The sequence below is a fragment of the Urocampus carinirostris genome, chromosome 14 (genome assembly GCF_059441175.1).
Source record: "Urocampus carinirostris isolate Australia breed hairy pipefish chromosome 14, RoL_Ucar_1.0, whole genome shotgun sequence".
In the NCBI taxonomy this organism is placed as follows: Eukaryota; Metazoa; Chordata; class Actinopteri; order Syngnathiformes; family Syngnathidae; genus Urocampus; species Urocampus carinirostris.
In genome coordinates this window covers 32737473-32758668 of record NC_142362.1, presented here as the reverse complement: position 1 = coordinate 32758668, position 21196 = coordinate 32737473, and the positions used below count along the sequence as shown (strand labels likewise).

The following is a 21196-nucleotide window of genomic DNA, read 5'->3' as shown; positions in this document are numbered from 1 at the left end:
TGCGACGTACGTTTCCGAAAGTTTGATCCTTTCATGGATAACGTCTCTCCTGATATGTGAGTCAAAGTACATCGTGTTCGATGGTTTTATGTGCACGTGTATGTGAGAGCGTGGCGTGCTAACTGTGCGTGTGTCACCACCATAACCTCCCGAATGGCTATTGTATATTGCAGGACGAGCAGCAAGGGTCGTCCTTGTCGGGTTGTGCGGCGTAGTCCATCTGCCGCACGATCTCGGCGAAGAGTTCATCAACCATCGTTTTGCTTTTGGCCGACGTCTCCATGAAAGGGCAGCCCCACTCCTCGGCCAGCGCCTGGCCTTCGCTGGATGACACCTCCCGCTCGCTCTCCAGGTCCACTTTGTTGCCCACCAGGATGACGGGAACTTTCTCGTACCTGAGGGGAGGACGCGCGCAGGTTGATTTGCATTTGTGCAACTACTGTACTGGTGTTCTTTTACAACAGGTCATTTGAGCTCGGGGGCCACAGGGTAAAAAACCCATTTTCGCAGGGGCTAGAAGAGTGAATTAGAGAGAAAGATAAAATGACAAAGTGGGAGAAAGAGAGAGAGAGAGAGAGTAAAACAGAGCAAGAGAGAGAGAGGAAGAAATAAAGAGCAAAAATTTGAGAGAATGAGAAATAATGAAATAAAGAAAAAATGCTAAGAGAGAAAGATAGAAAGGAAGAGAGAAAGGAAGCAGACTAAGAAAGGGAAAGAAACAAACAAATAACGAAAGAAAAAAAGACAAAAGAACGAAATAAAAAAGAGAGTGTTAGAAATAACTACAGCTCCAGCAGTTTATAGTGAGTGGCTTGGCCTGGCTTTGGCGACATTAAATGGACATATTTAAAACTGCAAGTCATTTTTCGAACCTTTTTTCCTCTCTTGTGCTTCTCTCAAGTTGAACTCGCAGGCCCGATTAAAACCCTTGGCGTGTCTGATGTGGCACACGGGCCTTAGGTTTGACACCCTGTTCTACGAAGCTTCAGCGGAGAGAATTCTGGCATATGGTCTCATAGTACGCTTTCCTTGGATATTGGCCGCAGACAGGAAAACAATACAGGGAGTATTCAACACAGCCAAAAGATCATCGGCTGTTCTCTGCCTGAAGGAAATTGCTGGCTTGAGATACCGCAGCTAAGCTGTCAAAATTATAAGGGGCTCTTTTCACCCCTGCCACGACCTCTTTGCCCTTTGGCCCTCTGGTAGGCGCTAGAAGTCCCATAAAAAAAAGACAGACAGGCTTTGAGACAGTTTCTTCCCCAGAGCCATCACCACCCTAAACAAGGACGCAAAACTGTGAAAATATATGTTTTGAAACTTATTTTGCCCTTTAAGCACGAAGTTGTGAATACTTTTGCAAATTTATTCTGACAGCCTAGTATTCTCTCTTGAGAGTCTTTATCACTATTTTCTTTGACTGACTTCTCTATTTTATCAAAGTATGCATTATTATTGTTTTTTTTTTGTTTCCTTTAGTGGAGGATTTGCCGTGGTGGATTCCGCCCCCTTTCACACACCGCGGTCTGTTTCAGCGCCGTCTTCGGACCCAGGGAGTCGGCCAAAATTACCCCTCCTGGCCGCAGGTCCTCACAAATAAAGTATGAAAATTCAGGTTAGCTCTGGGCTTGGTCCCTCGAATAATACCCGTGGGCCCGGGCTGGATTTCTTTCGGCCCGGTCTTAAATCTTACACCTGTATGCTTTAATTTTGCAGTGTGTATGAAATTTGCATTTTCCCCACACAAGAATCCTGACTTAACATCCAAGAAACTGCAGGAGTTTGAAGTACCAATCGGGAGCGCCCTTCTGCGCTTTGAGTCCGACTCTTAAAACGCTTCAAAAGCTGATAAAAGGGCCGGCAAAGTCACATCAGCGATCATTAATATCCATCAGTAGAATTCAAACTGCCTGCTTCTCAGTTCCATCTAATCGAGGCACTTATTCAACTTGTGAGGCTCACTGGGGCCTCAGGACTACACAAAGACATGTGGCATACAGGAGAGGGGGGCTATATATAGTCATAATAACAGAGGAGGAAACTTGTGCTCCCAGGAGGTGTGAGACTGTGGCTGCCAAAGATACCAAAGCACCAAAGGCCTTGAAAAACAGAAAAAAGAATGTGTCCACCACCCTGTGTCTGGACTAAGCAGGCTGTGACACTAGATACTAGGTCTACACAAGATTTTTTGTAGCTGTCACGTAAAATAGACAGATGGCATGAAAATAAAATGAAATACCAAACATTGGTTGTGCTAATGCAGCAATTTTCAACCCCGTAAACGCTTCAGCCTTGAGCCGCCGAGCCTGACAGCGGCCACAAGGGTTTAGTGTGACTGCCCCATTCCCAGACACGTCTCATCTATAATGCATGATGCATCAACCCTTGTCGGATTTGCTGACAGATGCCGAAAGCGGCCGACGGGCTTGAGACTACGATTTTTGGGGGGTTTGAGAACTAGGGCTGCGACGATTTGTCGACAAAAATGGATAATTAGTCAAAAATGAACTCTACTGTCGATTATTGTCATCAGACATGTTATTCCATCAGAATGCGGCACCTCTACATGAAAACAACAATCCCTGCTGAGATTCACGCACGAGCAGTGGCGTCTCTGACCGGAGCGGTATTATAAACATACAGAAATGGTGGCGTCAACATTTCGTACTAAAATTTAGAAAGTTTGTGAGGTTTTTAGCCTGGGCAAGGCCAAAAAATGGCTACTTGCAATGCAGATATTGTGTATCATGGCAGTAGCCTGGTGACGCGCCAACATTTAAAAAGGCACGACGGATAGGTAAACGAAACCGATTCTGACTCACTTCCTTATAAAAGCGAACTTGAGTGTTACGCCAGACTGTACCTGACAATGTATTTGGAATTAAATACGTGCAGTCTGAAGAGCAAACGTCAGTTTTTATAAAGGTTGAAAATGACAGACGGCAGTAGTTAAAACAGTTTGATTTCAAACTGTTTAGAGTAGTTAAGTTCTTTGGTTACTGACTTTGCAGTTGACCATTGAATGTGCTTCACAACATGCACTTCATATTTGTTTTATTTACTGTTCTACTTCTGCTAACGAGCCTGTTCTTGGCTTACAGGGATAAAAAATATTACTTGATTTTTTATTTATTATGTATTTGCCTGTCCCTAAAACATAGACAGAGATGTACGTCTCTACTGACCAAGCACTGCACCTAAGTGGTTTTAGATCTGTATTTATTCTTTGTACGAATCTGCAGTTAGTTTAATAAAAAGATCTATCTTTAATGGTTCCCAATTGGCTTGTGTTAGTTACCATTTTCCACATTATGAAATACACTTTATGCTAAATTTAAGAAAAAATACAAAGTTATTTGCTTATTCGATTAATAGTTTAAATATTCTGTGACTCATCGAAGATAAGTTGCAGACCTACTTGAGACTCTGGTTTTGGGGGTCTCAGAACAAACAAAAATAGTTGGGGTAATGGAATTCTTATTCTTTTTGGCAATAGCTATTTTCAGGAGCTTCGAAGTCAGAATTACAAGCAGCTCTCATTTTTGGCACATCTAAGATATAATCCAGTGGAGATCAGAGCTATGTCTTTGGTAAACAATCCAAGACAAGATCAAGGGTGCTGTTTAAAAACTGGGATTGCCCTGTGGCTTTTAAAAACAGCCCTTCCCACTTCCTTCCATGTTTGATGCTACTAACAGATGACGGGAATTTTAGCCAAGTAAGGACATTAGGTTAAACCCAAATCATGATGAGATGATGACCATGTTTACATACTGCCAATAATGGTTCAAGTCAAAATTATGGTTTCTGTAACATTAGGGATGACCGATTTTGGTACTTGCCTGTGCGATATTACACATTTTTATTTTTACTGACTATAACCCATGTAAATGATCACACACATAAGTCCGTTTATATCCTTCTCACTATTGTTAATTTTCTTTCCCCGTAGCTGTTTATTTCCAATGGGTTGCGCGTGACACCATACAAACAAGACTTCTTGTACTTAAAAGACAAAACGTTCTTTGTGGCTGGAGAATGCTCAAAACTCAAACCAATATTACGTTCAAAGGAGGTAACATAATTGCATTGGTAAGGCAAAATAGTCGAGTTACAAGAGGGGTTTTCCACAGTTTTTATTTCTATTGTATGTCTTTATATGGCCGTTACAGTTATAGACTGCATGTGGCATTGGAAAAGACAGACTGAGAAAATAATTTGTAACAACATTCTATATATAGCTTGCATATGCAATAAAGTTCCCATATATATTTTTATATGAATGTATATATATTTCATATGTATATATAAAATAAAAAACGCGCCTTATGACTAATACAATAGCAAGACCAACATGTTTTACTTAAAAGAGTGTATCCAGAAATTCTACTACTGCTGTATATAGACAGCATGGTGAAGGGGTTAAAGTGGGTTACACAGCAAGCAGTTGCTTGTTTGATCCCAGCCTGCTTCAAGCCAAAATCCCTTCTGGTGATGCGTTTTATATACAAGTATTGTCACGGTCGCCATGACGACCAGTATGCCACGCCCCCGAACTCAAGCTGAAGCAGATCAGCTGATTGCTGTTCTGCTATTTAAGGCTGGATTTGGGGTTTGGCGGGTGCTGGTTCATTACTCTTATACACAATCCCGGTCTGTTATGCTTGTCCTGTTTTAGTCTGTTATGCCATGTCCTGTTGAGTTCGTGCCGGAGGAACTCTGTATTGTTCTGTTTTGCCCCGGAGTATTGGGCGACTTTTATTTTATTAAATAAAAACTTATGGATCGTCAACGCATTTGAGTTCTCCCTTCATGCCTCCTGCCTCCGTTCTGGTCCGGTCACCTTCCACGCCACCACGTCTCGTGACAGAATGAACCAGCCAACAAATAGAACTCAGCGAACGATCCCAGCGCGACTTGGGAGAGCTGGAGAGCGCAGTTCGGCAGGCGCCTACTGAGTTGGCCTTCCCTGCCCGTTCGAACCACGGCCCCGCCCGTCGTGGCCCTTGCTGTGCCTCGAATGGGGTCCCGGGAAGAATTGACGCCTGCCTGTTCGACTCTCATGCCTGCCTGCCCGACTCCCGTGCCGATTGCCTGCTATTCCGTCTCCCCTGCGTGCCAGCCCGACTCCGACTCCGCTGCCCGTTGGGCCGACTCCGACTCCGCTGCCTGCCAGCCCGACTCCGCTCCTCCTGTTTTGCCGGTTCTGATTTTGACTCTCTCATGTCTTGTCTGTTCTTATTTTGACTCTCTCATGTCTTGTCTGTTCTTATTTTGACTCTCTCATGTCTTGTCTGTTTTGATTTTGACCCTCTCATGTCTTGCCTGTTCTGATTCCGCCTGTCCTGTCTGAATCGCCACTTCTGAACCTGAACCCCTGAGCCTGACTCTTCTGAATCTGACCCCCCTGAGTGCGACTCTTCTGAATCTGACCCCCCTGAGTGCGACTCTTCTGAATCTGACCCCCCTGAGTGCGACTCTTCTGCATCGGCCTGACCTGAGTGCGACTCTTCTGCATCGGCCTGACCTGAGTGCGACTCTTCTGCATCGGCCTGACCTGAGTGCGACTCTTCTGCATCGGCCTGACCTGAGTGCGACTCTTCTGCATCGGCCTGACCTGAGTGCGACTCTTCTGCATCGGCCTGTCCTGAGTGCGACTCTTCTGCATCGGCCTGTCCTGAGTGCGACTCTTCTGCATCGGCCTGTCCTGAGTGCGACTCTTCTGCATCGGCCTGTCCTGAGTGCGACTCTTCTGTATCGGCCTGTCCTGTTTACCTGTTCTGATTTTGCCTGTCCTGTTTATCTGTCCTGTTTATCTGTCCTGATTTTGCCTGTCCTGTTTATCTGTCCTGTTCTCGTCGGTTCTGCCTGTCTGTCATCCCCTGTCCAGTTGGCCACCAGACCCCCCCTGCCGAGCGCCGATTCCGATCCGCCCGACGCAGATGGCGCCTGCCTCTCCCCGTTCCTGCGTGTTCGGAGGAGGGAGCAGGGTTGCCCCAATCGCGATCGTCAACATTCCGGGGCGCGAGGTAGTAATTTTTTCTTTTTTGGGACCTCGGGAGCTGTCCCTTAAGAGGAGGGCTCTGTCACGGTCGCCATGACGACCAGTATGCCACGCCCCCGAACTCAAGCTGAAGCAGATCAGCTGATTGCTGTTCTGCTATTTAAGGCTGGATTTTGGGTTTGGCGGGTGCTGGTTCATTACTCTTATACACAATCCCGGTCTGTTATGCTTGTCCTGTTTTAGTCTGTTATGCCTTGTCATGTTTTAGTCTGTTATGCCATGTCCTGTTGAGTTCGTGCCGGAGGAACTCTGTATTGTTCTGTTTTGCCCCGGAGTATTGGGCGACTTTTATTTTATTAAATAAAAACTTATGGATCGTCAACGCATTTGAGTTCTCCCTTCATGCCTCCTGCCTCCGTTCTGGTCCGGTCACCTTCCACGCCACCACGTCTCGTGACAAGTATTGTATTCATAAAATCCATTTGCAAATTATATTCTATTATTCCTTTTTTTTTTTTTTTTTTTTTTTGGTCTCTTGTCACACGTTTATCCTGGAGTACCACGTCTTGTCTTGTTGTAAACTAGGTAAACTTGATTGTAATCAATGACTAAAAAGACAATTCTATTTTATTAGATATTTGTATCATATTTAAAATCCCATAAAGGGTCAGATAGTCCCATGTATGCTTTATGTCTTATATCTGTTCTTCAACAGACCATATTTGGACAGGAGTTGCATATGAATTATACATTCCTTTTACAGGGTTCGTAGAACCTTTTAACGGCAAAGTTCAAGTAGTTTTTAAAGATTTTGAAAGCCAATTTTCCAATAATCCAGTGTGAATCATGTATTTTGCAGAGCGCCAAATATATCTGCAATTTACATATGCAATTTTTAATCTTACATATGCATATATCAAGACATATCTGGAGTAAATTGGAAACGTATTTGTTTGTGAGACAAATATCTCCCTATATGGGTGTTGGATAACCATGAGAGTAACATGTAACTTACAGTTTTGATGGCAGGTAGTTCTTCCCATTACAATTTTCTAGTCAATTCAAGTCATGCTTATTTGTATAGGAGTCTCAAAGGGCTGCACAGATTATTGCAAACTACAGACTATTATTACAACTGGGAAACGCTATCTCAATTGCTTGCATGGCCCATGATAAATATCCATAATCATAATACTGGCAATAATACACATTTCATATTGGCCAGTTTAGGTGTAGCGATCACCTGTCCTCTTGGGCCTGACCCTTAGGGGGCGATGATGCTTCATAGGAAAATGCATTACAAACTAATGCAAGCTGCAATTAATAAGAAAGTAAGAAGAAATGCAAAGGTTAAGCGAAGAAACTAGAGAGCAGAGTAATTTTGAAGCAGACTTGTTGAGAAACGGGGCAATAGTTTCAAGAATTTACAAGCACTTCCCCCAAAATTAAGCACTTTTCAATACTTGTAGACACAACATTGAAATTCAAGCATTTTCAAGAAGTTCAAGCACCCGTACGAACCTTGATTTTAAGGATAAATTGACCAATTTCATCAAGGGGCTATAAAATTGTTACAATAGCTGAATCATATGGGTTGTTGTTAGTCGCCTCAAATTTCTCAGGCCAGGTTTCAGATATCGACTCAAGATATGCTTCTACTCCCTTCCTCTCTCGCCCAGAGCACAAGGTACATACCATAGATGATCATATATAACCAATAAATGTGAGTATGAGAGTAAACGAATGGATATCAGTTTACTAAACACCATCTAGATTTCAAACTAAACTCATTTCTGAGCACAATCACCTCACCCTTGTATACAGACCTCTATGTTGAAAAATTATTAGTGCATGGGGCATCTTTCATCTCAACCGAAGTCCCCTGGATAGATGGGTGGGGGTGTTTTGGGTTACATCCCATTTAGTACACCCCACAGCTCAATTGCTGTGCAAACATCAAGGTTTATCGCTTAATCTCACTGCGGTCCCTCATCACTCTCTGACCATGGTGCCGTTATTTACATGCCAGGCAAAAGGCACCAATCACCGCTTCTCCATTGCACAGGGAATGATTGGGTCGGAGGCAAGCTAGCACCGGATCACGGTGCAATCATGTATACCCGTGACAGCCACCTTTGACAGATCCTGACAGAGCAACGGCAGCCCTGACCTAAGCTAATATAACTTTGCTTTAGCAGCAAACAGGTCGCAACGACATTACAGAGTTGATTTTTGGGCAACTTTTTAATTTGTCCTTGTTTGATTAACTGAAAAATGATTTGCCGCTCTTGATGGCGGAACAACAGTTTTAGCTAGGCTGCAATTGATAGCTATGAACATCAAACATTCATTTTAGCGAGGCTGCCAGGGTTCATACACTTTGTAGGGACTTTCAAAGCCAATTTCTAAATTTCATCAGTACCATTTAAAAGAAGAAATATAGCGTGAATCTAGTATTTTGCAGAATCACAAAAATATCAGCGATTTACATATGCTGTTTTTAACCTTTCGTGTGCATTTATCACGACATGATTTTTAGATCTTGAGTAAATCGCAAATTTATTAGTCTATCCTAATAATGTGTGTAATATTTTTGAGACATCTCTCCCCATATAGGTGTTGGGTAAAAACAAAAGTAACATGTAGTTTATAATTTTAGTTCCAGGAAGTTCTTCCCATGACAATTTACCTATGGGACCACCATAATATTTTTCCATGGCCCATCATGAATGTCCATAATTGATACATAATCCTTGCATTAATACACATTTCTAAGTGCCGTGTTTAGGTTTAGCATTTAGCTGGCTCTTTGGTCGTGACCATTAGGGGGCATTGACGCTTCGTTGGACAATGACATACACACTAATGCCAACTGCTGTTAACAACGCTAGGCAATGTATAACATTTTTCACAATCAGCCCCTCAACAGTCACAAAACAAAACAGTCATCAACTTATTATACCTTTGAAGTAGAGTCTTGATTCAAACAAGAATTTTACTAGATTCTGCTTGGACCTAATGGAACAGGATGCGTGTAGATTTTTTTATAAATATATATTTTTGCATTTGATTATTTATTTTTGATTTTCTGGTTGTTTGCTGGTAAAATTTGTCCTAGGGACTATGAATGTAAAGTAGCAGTATGCTAACTGTGCCGCATTTACACAATTTGAGAAAGTGTCCCTTTGAAATAAACAGTAAAAAGAAAGGGTTTTTTTTCATCCCGAGACTTGTTAAATGCACATCAAATTTCAGAGTGACAATCGTGTAGGAGTAGCGTGTAAAATAGCAAAAACGAATGTGCAGTGACATGCGACGACAACAACACCAGATCTTCTCTGGTGCGTGGGGTGAAATCGAGCAACAGCCAGGCTGCAGCTGGAGTGTGAGCGTGTGTGTATACATTAGCATAAAACCGCAAAACACGCGCGGTAGAAAAAGCATCGACCTCATTACTTCATTCAAAGTTGCGCAACAAGACGCATAAAAAGTTCAAATTAAACACATACATACACAGAGTGGGATTTCTTGCCATTTAAACACAGTGGAATCACAATCTCTGCAAATTAATTAAGATTATGGACAAAGAATCCCATTTCAGTCCAAATTTTAATGTGGTTGAATGCAATTTTTAAATCGCAAGAGCTGTTCATGATAAATTAGGGGGGAAAGCTTGTAACAGGTTTAATGTGTACAGATACACTTAGCTAATATTCTATGTAAATTGGGATTTTCCATGGCACTATATATTCTTGTATGAAATCTAAAAACACACTACTGCAGATGCAAGCACATTTAAAATTGAGGGAATAAAACAAGGAAACAAGTGAAAAAACAAACAATATCTAACTGAATTAACCTTAGCCCAAGGATTTGCTCCACAGTCTGTAATTTCTAAGTTCCCCCTTTCTTAGCCCTCTGAAAGATCAGACAATTCCAGTTGAGGATTGTCTATTGAGTGAAGGTTAATCCCACACTGTGTGGCAGTTTGACTAAATTGTGGAGATTGATGATGGGGAAAATTCAAAATTCAAAATGTGCAGTTACTTTGAGTACTTTGGTGTAAGATGATGTCCTTGATTGTCAAAATAAAAATAGAAACAATAAAGCAGTTTAACTGTTTTTGTGGATTCAATTGGCTATAACTATTTGTAGTGTGTGTTAGTAGTGCCATAAACCATGAATACAAAAAAAAATTCGCCCTAAGGGAAAGATTAAGGTGATATTAATCAATTTTTATAGTGTTGCCGAGTGTCAAAATGAAATGTTGTAAGCTATTATATTACTGATGAAGCACATACATCAATGGCTCATAAATTCACATCACTTGGGTTGTGTTGTAAAAGTGCATGACGGACTGTAAATGTCAATATTGTGAAACGCGAGATGAAGTGTACGCAGGGAAGCAGGCACATTTCTTGAATAAAAGAAGGAAAACTTGGTGTGGTTTTTAATCTTTTTGTTTTAGCTTTGTTTTACATTGTCTTTATAACTCTTTCCGGGCAATTGCAGTCCTTATTCAAGTGGTCTGTCATTATGCAATAAGACCGCTACAGTGCCTACCAAAAGTATTTGTCATACTGCGACATTTCAGGCTTCAGACTTAATGCTAAAAAACGTAAAAGATTTTCTAAGAATTAACAAGATGTGAGACACAATCGTGAAAAGAAACAATATTTTTCAACATTTCAAATCTCCCGAGGCACTGTGCGGGCAATAATATCAAAATGGGGGAACATAAAACCACTGCAAACTTACCAAGATCTCACCGTCTAAACTTTATGTCCAAACAAAAAGAAAACTAATCAGAACTGCAACCAAGAGGGTCATGATCACATTAGATGATTTGCAGGAATACCCAACTGAAGTGGGACAATCCGTGCATAAGCCGAGTGAGTCGTACTCTGCATAAATCCCTCCTATATGGAAGAGTGACAAGAAGAAAGCCCTTTTCTCAAGGAATACCATAAAATTGCCCATTTGGCATTTGCAAAAAACCACACGGGAGACACAAATAATGTGGAACAAGGTGCTCCGGTCAGATGAGACGGAAAACTGAACTTTTTGGGCTGAATGCAAAGCGTTATGTTTGGCGTAAGAGTAACACTGCAAATCACTCTGAAACAGCCATCCCCGCAGTCCTACATAGTAGTGGCGGCATCATTCTTTGGGGTTGCTTTTCTTCAGCAGGGACTGAAAAGATCGTTAGAGTAGATGGGAAGTTGGATGGAGCCAAATACAAGGCGATTCCGGATGAAAAATCTGTTTGTTGAGAGTCTGATTGAGGCCTGGGAATGGGACACAAGTTGGCCTTCTAACATGACAATGACCTTAAACATAAAGCAAAATCTACAATGGAATGGTTTCAAACCAACAATATGAAGGTGTCAGAACGGCCAAGGCACTGTAACCGTTCCTCCAGAACAGCCTATTAAATAAAACATCTCAACCCACTAACCTGACCCAGGTTGTCCCTGTGGGTTTATTGTCTCAAAGGGATCCAGCAAAAGTGTGGGATATGACAAGTGTCTGTAGTATGTTGCGAACGGCAGACGCGTTGGTTTTCACAATTTACACCTATCCACGCATTTTTGCACTTTTTCCATATATAACGTTCTCAAACGCCAAGGGAGAGATAGCCTCGGCCAAATGCTGTGAGAAAGCTGGCGCGATGACGGACAGCAGCTTGACAGAAGATACCTGTAGAGGTGTGACTGGTAGGCGAGGCTACTTGTGGTTTTGGCACTAGAGAATAGGGTAGTAAACTTCTCATGATGTTATGGACAAAGTTTTTGAATTGCTAATGGTAGTAGTGGACATTCGTAGAAAACCAGTGTAAGCATGACAGTAAGTTTGTCTAAAAAGTCAGTTAGATTATATTAAAATCTTCAAAAATATGACCAATTGTAAGTATAATGGTTAATTCAGGATTCATACACCTTGTTAATGGCCAAATTCAACCACTTTTTCAGGACTTTCAAAGCCAATTATCCAATTTCTCCAGTACCATTAATTTGAAAAATCAGGTTTGAGTCATGTATTTTGCAAAATCACTAATATCTCATCTCATCTCATCTCATTAGCTACACCGCTTATCCTCAGTAGGGTCGCGGGGGGGCTGGAGCCCATCCCAGCAATCATCGGGCAGTGGGCAGGGGACACCCTGAACTGGTTGCCAGCCAATCGCAGGGCACACAGGGACAGACAACTCGCTCAGTCACACCTAGGGACAATTTGGACCGGCCAATTCACCTGAAATGCATGTTTTTGGAATGTGGGAGGAAACCGGAGTGCCCGGAGGAAACCCACGCAAGCACGGGGAGAACATACAAACTCCGCACAGGAGATCTGGAGCTGGATTTGAACCCACGCAGGAGGTTCCCAAGACATGAACTGTGCCGCACACGTGCTAACCACTGCCCCACCGTGCTGCCCGAAAATCACTAATATATCTGCCATTTTTAATCTTGTTAGTGCTTTTTTCAAGACATCTAATTTTTAGAACTTGAGTACAACGCATACAAATTTGTGGATCTGAACAATAGCTGTGGAAATATTTTGAGACAAATCTCTCCTGATATAGGTGTTGGGTAAAATGATGAGTAGCTTACATTTTCAGTTGCAGGAAGTTATTTCCATTAAAATGTACCACTGGGAAATGCTACGTTAATATTTTGCATGGCCCAAAATAAACGTCCATAATTGATACAAAAAACTTGCACTAATACACATTTCATAGCGCCCTGTTTTAGGTGTAACATGCACTTATCCCTTAGGGTGTGACGACGCTTCATAGGACAACACCATACAAACGAATGCCTACTGCCGTTAATCACAAAGGGAGACATGCAATGGCAAAGCCAAGCCACCTAAGTGCAGTGTTTTTATGCAGAATTGCTGAGAAACATGAACCCTTTTAATTAAGTGCTAATTGACTAGTAATTGTAGAGAAGAGGTTTTGTTGCAGTTGTTAAAATATCTTTGAGTTGCACAGGAGAAAAACACAATATCATACATAGCAAACTTATCACATTTAAAAGCGGTAGATTTCATCATGCACTGTATTTTTACTCATGAAACACAACCCCTCTCCTGAGTCTTAAAAAACAACAACAAGCGCTTATTTAAAACACGAAGTGGCAGACGTTTGCCAAAACGGAAATCTAATGTAATCGTTTGAGAAGTTTATTCACGCACAAAGACTTAGTCTCGCTTCCAAATAAAGCAGCTGTAGACTAAAATACTAGTCAGGAGTCAAGATTTTTGTTGTTGTTTAAATTTGAAAAATTATTATCTTTTTGTAAAAGCGGTAGGTGGTTCTAAAAGACCAAAAGCAGTAGTCTAACAGGTAAAGCTGTAGAGTTTGCAAGTGAGCAATCTTAAAGCCACAGTGTTTAATATTTGACCACTAGATGGCACTCTGTTGTCAGGTGTGAGCAAAGGGCAGTGGCGCAGTGCACACCGTGATTGGTATATGCTTGAAAAACATGGCGGGACCTAAGTGCGGAGTCCACTGTGTAAATAAAAAATCAATTTCTCTACCGATTTTTTTTTTAAATAAAAAAGAACATTATTATGATAGTTCATGTATTTTTGACAAGTACTCAAATCAGTGTTGTTGTTTTTTAACGAATGAAAGTTTATTTGTACCACTAGGGGGCACTAAATATGACACACTGTCTTTTTAAAGAAAAGGTAAAGAAATAATAACTGTTGAAAATATTACTTGTTGCTGCAAAAACATGATCATCTATGTCGGGGGTCCCCAAACTCAATTGACTTGTGGGCGAATTGGATTTTCCATAAGAAAACTTCTGATTCAAAAGAAAACCACTGATCTAAAAATAAAAAATATCAAGAATTGATGTGAAAATAAATCAATCAGTATAAATTCCATAATTTACGTAGGCTGCACTTACTTTAAAGGGACAGTGTGTATTATGTGACCACTAGATGTTGCTTTAATGTGCCGGGCAGGTGAAAAAAAGTGCTAAAAAGAAAGAAGAAAGACAAACTACAGAGACCTTAAGAGACCTACTCGAAATGTTTTCATTTTCTTTTTTGCCCAGCCTTTTACAAAGACATGGAAAAAAACAAGATACAGTGGAACCTCGCTTCTCGACCATAATCCGTTCCAGAACCCTGTTCGAAAACCGATTTGTTCGATCACCGAAATCATTTTTCTTATTAAAAATAATGTAAATCGTTTTAATCCGTTCCAACACCCTGAATGTTTACCTTGAATGTTTAACTTAAACATAAAGCTAACCCAGGCTAATCGTACGTCCGCGTTATCGTAATCTTCCGTACTAAAGATTACGCTAACATAAACGTGTGAAAATAAAAAATTCAGGTCGTTCACAAGTCATTTAGCACCAGGGTCTCCACAACAAGTGGTGAGCGGTTCATTGGAAAGGGGGCTCCGTTCCAACACCCTGAGAGTTGGGCTCCGTTCCAACACCCTGAATGTTTAAACATAATGCTAACCCAGGCTAATCGCACGTTCGCGTTATCGTAATCTTCCGTACGAAAGATTACACTAACATGAATGTGTAAAAATAAAAAAAAAGGATAAAGAAAATAATTATGAATAGGATTTCTTACGTTTGAGGTGGTCAGCAGAAGGCGCAGGTGGACGGTGGGGTGTTCCCGAGCAAGATCAGACACTCCACCTCCTTCACATTTTGCTATTATTTCTTTCTTAAATGCAATAGTTGTACGCACTACTTTTCTTTTGTCACCTGTAGCAACTTTGCTGCTTGCACTGACTTTCTTCGGAGGCATAATTAGGGGCTAAAACACTTCGTACACCTATATTAAAAGTGAAAGCAAATCGAAGCACGTCCGCACGCGTTAACAGTTGGTCAAGAAAAGAGCGATCTACACCCATACGCCGCTCAGAATCGCACCCTAGCGTACCCACTCACGCATTACCGGCGTTCGAACTCCGATTTTTTGAGCGAACAGCGAAGCAAGAATTTCTCGAAATTTTTGGTCGGACTCCGATTTGTTCGAACTGAGAGGCGTTTGAAAACCGAGGTTCCACTGTATAAAAAAAGGGTAAAAAGGAAATAATAAAGTAATTAAAAAAGAGAAAAAGGGCGTGGGGAACAGAAAGAAAAAGATGGTAAAATGAAAATGGACTGATTCTGTGTTAAAACAATTCCAAAAGATTTTAGATGAAATTTGATGCTGTTTTCTCTATCCGATATTAAACCGATACCCATCTGGTATCAGGACATCGCAATTTGGGGATCAGCAGGGGCCCCTAAAACATATTATTGATTATCTTTAAGTTTTAAAGTACTACACAATTTCAAAAATTGATTAATTAGAATTACAATTATTACAATTACAATTTTATTGTCATTAGTAACGATGTAGTGAATATTGTGTACACCTAGATTAAACATGGCTCTCCAGGTAAACAAATAATAAAGACTTAAAAGACAAAAAAGAAGATTAAAAATATCATGATAAATATGCAAAAAAATATGTATAGAACTGCTTAGAGAGGGATCTACGTTGTGAGCGCATCAGAACAATAATGTGATCAAAGTAGTGCAATGACATTTAGCATCAACATATTTCTAAAACAAGATGATAATAAGATATGAATACCGGTACCCATTTTTCTATGCGTATTTAGGAATATTTTTTTTTTCAGTGTTGTGTGCTTGTTTAAGAGGGTGATAGTACTGGGGGTAAAATCTGTCTCTAAGCCCATTAGTCCTTATTTTAAGGGACCTGTGTAGCAGTAATCGTGCAGCCCCGACCAACAATTACATTAGTAAGTAACCTATATCAATAATAATAAGTCTAAATCTACTGTGTAATCACTTACCAATAGGGATATAGAAGACATAGAAAAGGCATTAGATTTTATCTCATCATCACACTTTTTCTCTCCCACTGCAAAACATTGCACAGTGTTATTTTGGTGGAACTCTTTCCTATAATGCTCGGTTACATTGTTGTAGAACGTGGCATCGATAAGATGACAAGATGAAGGTAATGGCTATTCCCTTGTCATCAACATCCCTAGTAGTCTAATGGGGATCCTGGTTCGATTCTCGTTGCATCTAATGTTAAGCAATTGTGGTCAGCTATAATTATCGACTGATCTGTCATTTCTCACGTACAGTACCATAAATCTTTGAGTATAACGCTGATCCACACCCTATGCTTTTTCTGGGGGTTAAAAAAAATGCGTGTAAACATGAAGAAATACGGTATAAGCCAAAAATAAGGAAACTTGGTTTCTGCAGCCCGGGACCAGTTCTAGGTCTGGTGGTTGCTGACCACTGGTTTATGTATGTTTTTTTTCTGTCTGCTGCCCTGCTCTCTGCATAACTATGCAATAATCAAACCACCTAAATGTTGTTTCAATGTGAAAAGATGATATAGACATGATAGGTCTGGAGAAGAGACTGGTATTATTTGTGTTGAAAAAACATTTAGAGTCCATACACCTTTTTTATAAGCAAATTTAAGCACTTTTTAAAGAGTTTCAAAGCCAATCGTCTAATTTATATGGTGTGAATCATGTATATCGCAGAGCCACAAGCATAATAAATGGAATTGTTTGCATGGACCATCATAGATGACAATATATATATATATATATATATATATATATATATATATATATCCTTGCATTAATTCCCCTTTTTATATTGCTCTGTTTAAGTGCAGCATGCACCTCTTGTGTTTGGTGCGACCCGATGATGCTTCATAGAACCATTCCATACAAACTAATGCCAGCTGGCATTAATCACGAGCCCTGAAACTAATGATTCTCTGATCTGTGTTGATGACTCTCTGTTTTTGTTTTTCTGCCATGCTCTCGGCATACCACACACAATAATCAAATTATCAAGATGCTTTTTAGTGAGGAAAGATGTTGTAGACCAGGGGTGATTTTAGGTTCAGAGCTTTGAGGTTGCTGAGCACCCGGAGCAGGGATAGGAAAACTACAGCTCGCGGGCCACATGAGGCTCGTAAGGCTTTTTCATCTGGCCCACAAAACAAAAATCGTCAATATATAATTACAATATATATAATAGTAAATATGGTACTATTAATAAATGTTTTTGGTGCAAACTTTGACCCCGTGGTTCCTCTGTGTGTCTGAAACAAAAATACTACAAAATTACTGCAGAACTAAATATCAAATTTAGTGCCTAAAACAGGGTGTAAGCTGTTATTTTGTCTTTATTCTGGTTGGAAAAAAATATAGAAATACTACATAAATACAACAACAATAATATCAAAAATTTTGAAGCAATAATAAAAAAAATACTAGTAGGGAAGTAACAGAAATACTACAAAAATACCACTACAGTGACACTATTGAACAAAGTACTACCTCATAGATTTTAAAACAGAAATACTTAAAAATACAACTACGGTAATACTACAAGAATACTACAGATAAATTACAAATAATATACAATGGAAACACAACAAAAATACTATTGTAGGAAAACTACAAAATAAAAGTACAGTAATACTACAAAATCGCAACAAAAATCTGGCTACAGAAGAACTAGAAAAATACTACTAAAATGAACTTACGTAATACTACAAAAATACTACGGATACACAACAGAGACTCTACTATGGAAATATAACAAAATTACAACTGCAGAAGTACTACACTAAATACCACAAAAAGAAAACACAATAATACTACAGCAACAGTACAATAATACAACAGTAATTGTACAGATATACAACAAACATTTGCAATAAAACACTACAAAAATACTTCTGCAGAAATACTACAAAGCGATGCCAGAAATCATATGGACTGAACCATTTCAAGGCACTGGAGTATTTCCAATGCTGTTCACATTTTTGTTTTGTTTGACTCTTTCTATACATTTCGTCTAGGGTTTATTATTATATTTAATTATATCCTGTTCTTCAGTAAGGAAAAGAGAGTTTAAAAATGCTACGCTATCATGCTAATTGGGGGGGGGGGGTGTTTGGGGTGAATTTGGGGGTGCTTGAGCACCTCTAGAACCGGGCTAGTTACGCCCATGATGTGGACATGATATGTCTGGGGAACAGCCTACTATTATGTGGGTTTAATATGTATTTCTAGGACAGAATGCTCATGTTAGTGCTTTTAGTTTTCAGTGTACAGAACACAAAAGAAAACGAGCAGCCATGTGTTTAGTGCCTAAAGGCCTGCTTGCTGTATTGTTTATAGGCCACTGAACCGTCATCTGACATTTGCAACATGCATTTGACGTTTTGACGTCCACATTGGACCCACCTTTTGACTCTGATGATCTGGTCTCTCATGGGCTTGATGTCCTGAAAGCTCTGCTGGTTGACCAAGCTGTAGACCAGGATGAAGCCCTGTCCGTTCTTAATGTACAGGTCCCGCATGGAGGCGAACTGTTCGGTACCGGCAGTGTCCAAGATCTCTAGAACCGAAGGCGAGGAGTCCACCTCGATTTCCTTGCGGTAGAAGTCCTCGATGGTGGGGTCGTACTTCTCAATGAACGTTCCGGTGACGAACTGGACCGTGAGGGCAGACTTGCCGACCCCGCCGCTGCCCAGAACCACCACTTTGTACTCGCGCATCGTCGGGTTCAAGTCGAAGTGCGAGTTGGGATGAAATTGTTCACCATTTTGGCTCTGTTGTTGACTATAATAACACGTCCGAATCAAAGCACAAAGACCCGGTGCTTCGGCAAGGGCTTCATTGTGGGAATTCCTCCCCCCTCCACACCCCCAAAAAACGCAGGGCCACACACCGACACCTATACGACCACTAAACACGGAGAGTGACCGCAGCCAATTCTCATGTTTTGAGGCTCAGCCACTGACACCAAATAACAAACTTGCTCCATGGACGCTGAGGAGGGTAAAATGCCTGAAGTTGCCCCCCGCCCTTCTCTCAGGAAAAAAAGACCAATGAGCGCACGCGCGCGTCTAGAGGCGAACCCGGAAATAGTCCCCAAAACTACCTCGTTAATGGCGACGCCTAAATCCGGTTTCTGCTATTTCTTTCCAACAATTCGGGCATTATTAAGTCACTTGGATGTTTTGAAGCCACCATTGACCCGGACAACGAGCCGCCGTCGCTTCTCATGCAAAGCCGTGAACTGTGATGTGTCGTTCGCGAACGAACATGCTTTATTGGCGGGCTCTTTAAATTGAATAATGTGACTCCCCATCGAATAGGAGCTCTCCTTCTCTCTCTCTCTCTCCCTCTCTCTCCCATTCATTTCTGCCTACCCCTTTTCTTTCTTTCCTTTTCGCTTTTGCTTTTTTTCTCATTCTCTACCCTTTCTTCTGTATCTCTCTTTTTCTTTCTCTCATTCATTCCTTTTTATCCATCCAGCATTTTGCCTCTTTCTATCACCATCTCTCTCTCTCTCTCTCCCTTTCCTTCTTTCTCGTTCACTTTTTTGTATCTTTCTTTTTCCTACCCTTCTCTTCTCTCCCTTTCTGTCTCTCTCTCTTACTCTTTTTGTCTTTCTTTCACTCATCTTTCTTTCCTTATCTCTTGTCCCTCTCTTACACCACTCCCCCTCTCTGTATATTTCTTTCCTTCTCTTTCCCCCCTCATGATTCATATCTCCGTCTTTCTCCCTGTCGATCTTTTGCTCGATCTCTTTCCTTCCCTTTCACTCTCCTCATATCGCTTTCTCCCGATCTATCTCTTTTTCATTCACTTTCTTCGTCTTTACCTTTCTCCCTCTTTCCCTCTACCCCTCGCTTTCTCCTTTTCTCTCCACCTTGCCCATCCTTGCCTCTTTTTCATCTTTCTCTTGTTTCTCTCTCCTTTCCTCTTGCTCTTTGTCACTCATTTGTTCTCTATCTCCTTCTCTTCCATTTTCTCTCTCTGTCTTTCTCTCTTTCTGCTTCCTTACTTTTCTCTATCTATGTTTTTGCATTTTCTTTCCCCTCTTTCTCTTTTTATTTTTCTTTGTGTGAAAAGCCGTTTGGTAGCGGAAAGAGCGGCTCTTTTTAGTAAGCCGAGTCGAAAAAGCCTGTGCTCTTCCCTATCAGCTATCCTATTGTCTTCTTTCGGCTTCCGTGGTGAAACGCCCACTTATTGTGAATAACAAGCAAAGCTGACCAATGGCGTACAGTAGAGACCGCGTCCATTGTAAAAGCAGCAGATAGCAGGCCACCAATGAGATTCTCCGCTTCTCATCGCCGTTCATGTGTTTAAATAAATATTTAAAAAATATCACCTTATTCGGTTGCCCTAGTGACACCGGAGGGGCGAGCGACCAATCATAGACGGCTCTGGGGGATGTGTTTCCAAGAGAATAGCCGGATGTTGTTGCCATGGTAACGCCTCACCGTTGTGAGGATGTTGATTTCAGAATGGTCGTCTTCATATACATTTACTATTACAGGATGAATTGGCTCATTTTTTTGAGCCATTCCATTTACTTACTTACCATTTATTGATTTAGTTGTATTATTTCACTATAATTATGCTTCATTTAATACATTTATTTAAAACATGTTATATTGTAAAAGCGTTTTGCAAGCATTCAGGACAATCTTCTTCAATGGACAGTGTGTATTGTTTGACCACTAGATGTCGCTGTATGAAATAGTGCAGCTGAAAATGATTCAGATTCAGATTCAGATTCAGATCTACTTTATTGTCATTCTAGTACACGTGTATACAGAACGAAATGTCGATGCATCTGACCCCCAACAGTTTCCTTGAATGTACAGATATAAATAATGTGGTATTGTATTTTGGCTACGTGTAGTATTTTACCATAGTGCCGATAGTGCAAGAAGAGTAGCTAACCAGATGTGCAATATGGGCAGACAGGTTAACAAGTCAGGTACACAGTAACATTAACACTGTAACACTGTAACAATAACGCTGTTAAATGAGTGATAAAAAGCACCAACAACCAATATAAATTGTGGAGACTCAGAGTGACCAAACCGAACCACTCTTCATTTTTTTTTCTCCAGCCTTTCACAATGTTTACGGGGGGCACCCCTTAGCAGCAAGACCGCAGTCACTTATATCAGCCATCTCGGTGAGCCTCATGCTGCATAGAAAAATACATTTTTTGACTTATTCATTTAAAAAAATATTTTTTGGGTACTTTTGCCCAATGTTCAATCAATAGTGGTTTTAACAAATGTTTATTTTACCACCTTGCACTTTCATCTACATCATTCATAAGCATA

General features: G+C 40.7%; 1 protein-coding gene across 1 annotated transcript; it reads right to left on the bottom strand.

Annotated features, from left to right (window-relative positions):
* Positions 1 to 14: 14 nt before the first annotated feature.
* Positions 15 to 19115, bottom strand: LOC148353203 (ras-related protein Rap-2a). Its single transcript, XM_088352171.1, has 2 exons — positions 18288 to 19115; positions 15 to 395 (listed from the first exon to the last, which is right to left on the bottom strand). The coding sequence occupies exons 1-2, from the start codon at positions 18599 to 18601 to the stop codon at positions 158 to 160; spliced, it is 552 nt and encodes a 183-aa protein (XP_088208297.1). The 5' UTR covers positions 18602 to 19115; the 3' UTR covers positions 15 to 157.
* Positions 19116 to 21196: the final 2081 nt, after the last annotated feature.

Bases quoted from the DNA above. Each gene is read 5' to 3' on its own strand.
- LOC148353203 (XM_088352171.1), bottom strand. From the start codon at position 18,601: ATGCGCGAGTACAAAGTGGTGGTTCTGGGCAGCGGCGGGGTCGGCAAG. The intron at 396-18,287 runs GTGGGTCCAATG...TCCTCCCCTCAG, and splicing joins CAGATCATCAGAGTCAAAAG to GTACGAGAAAGTTCCCGTCA.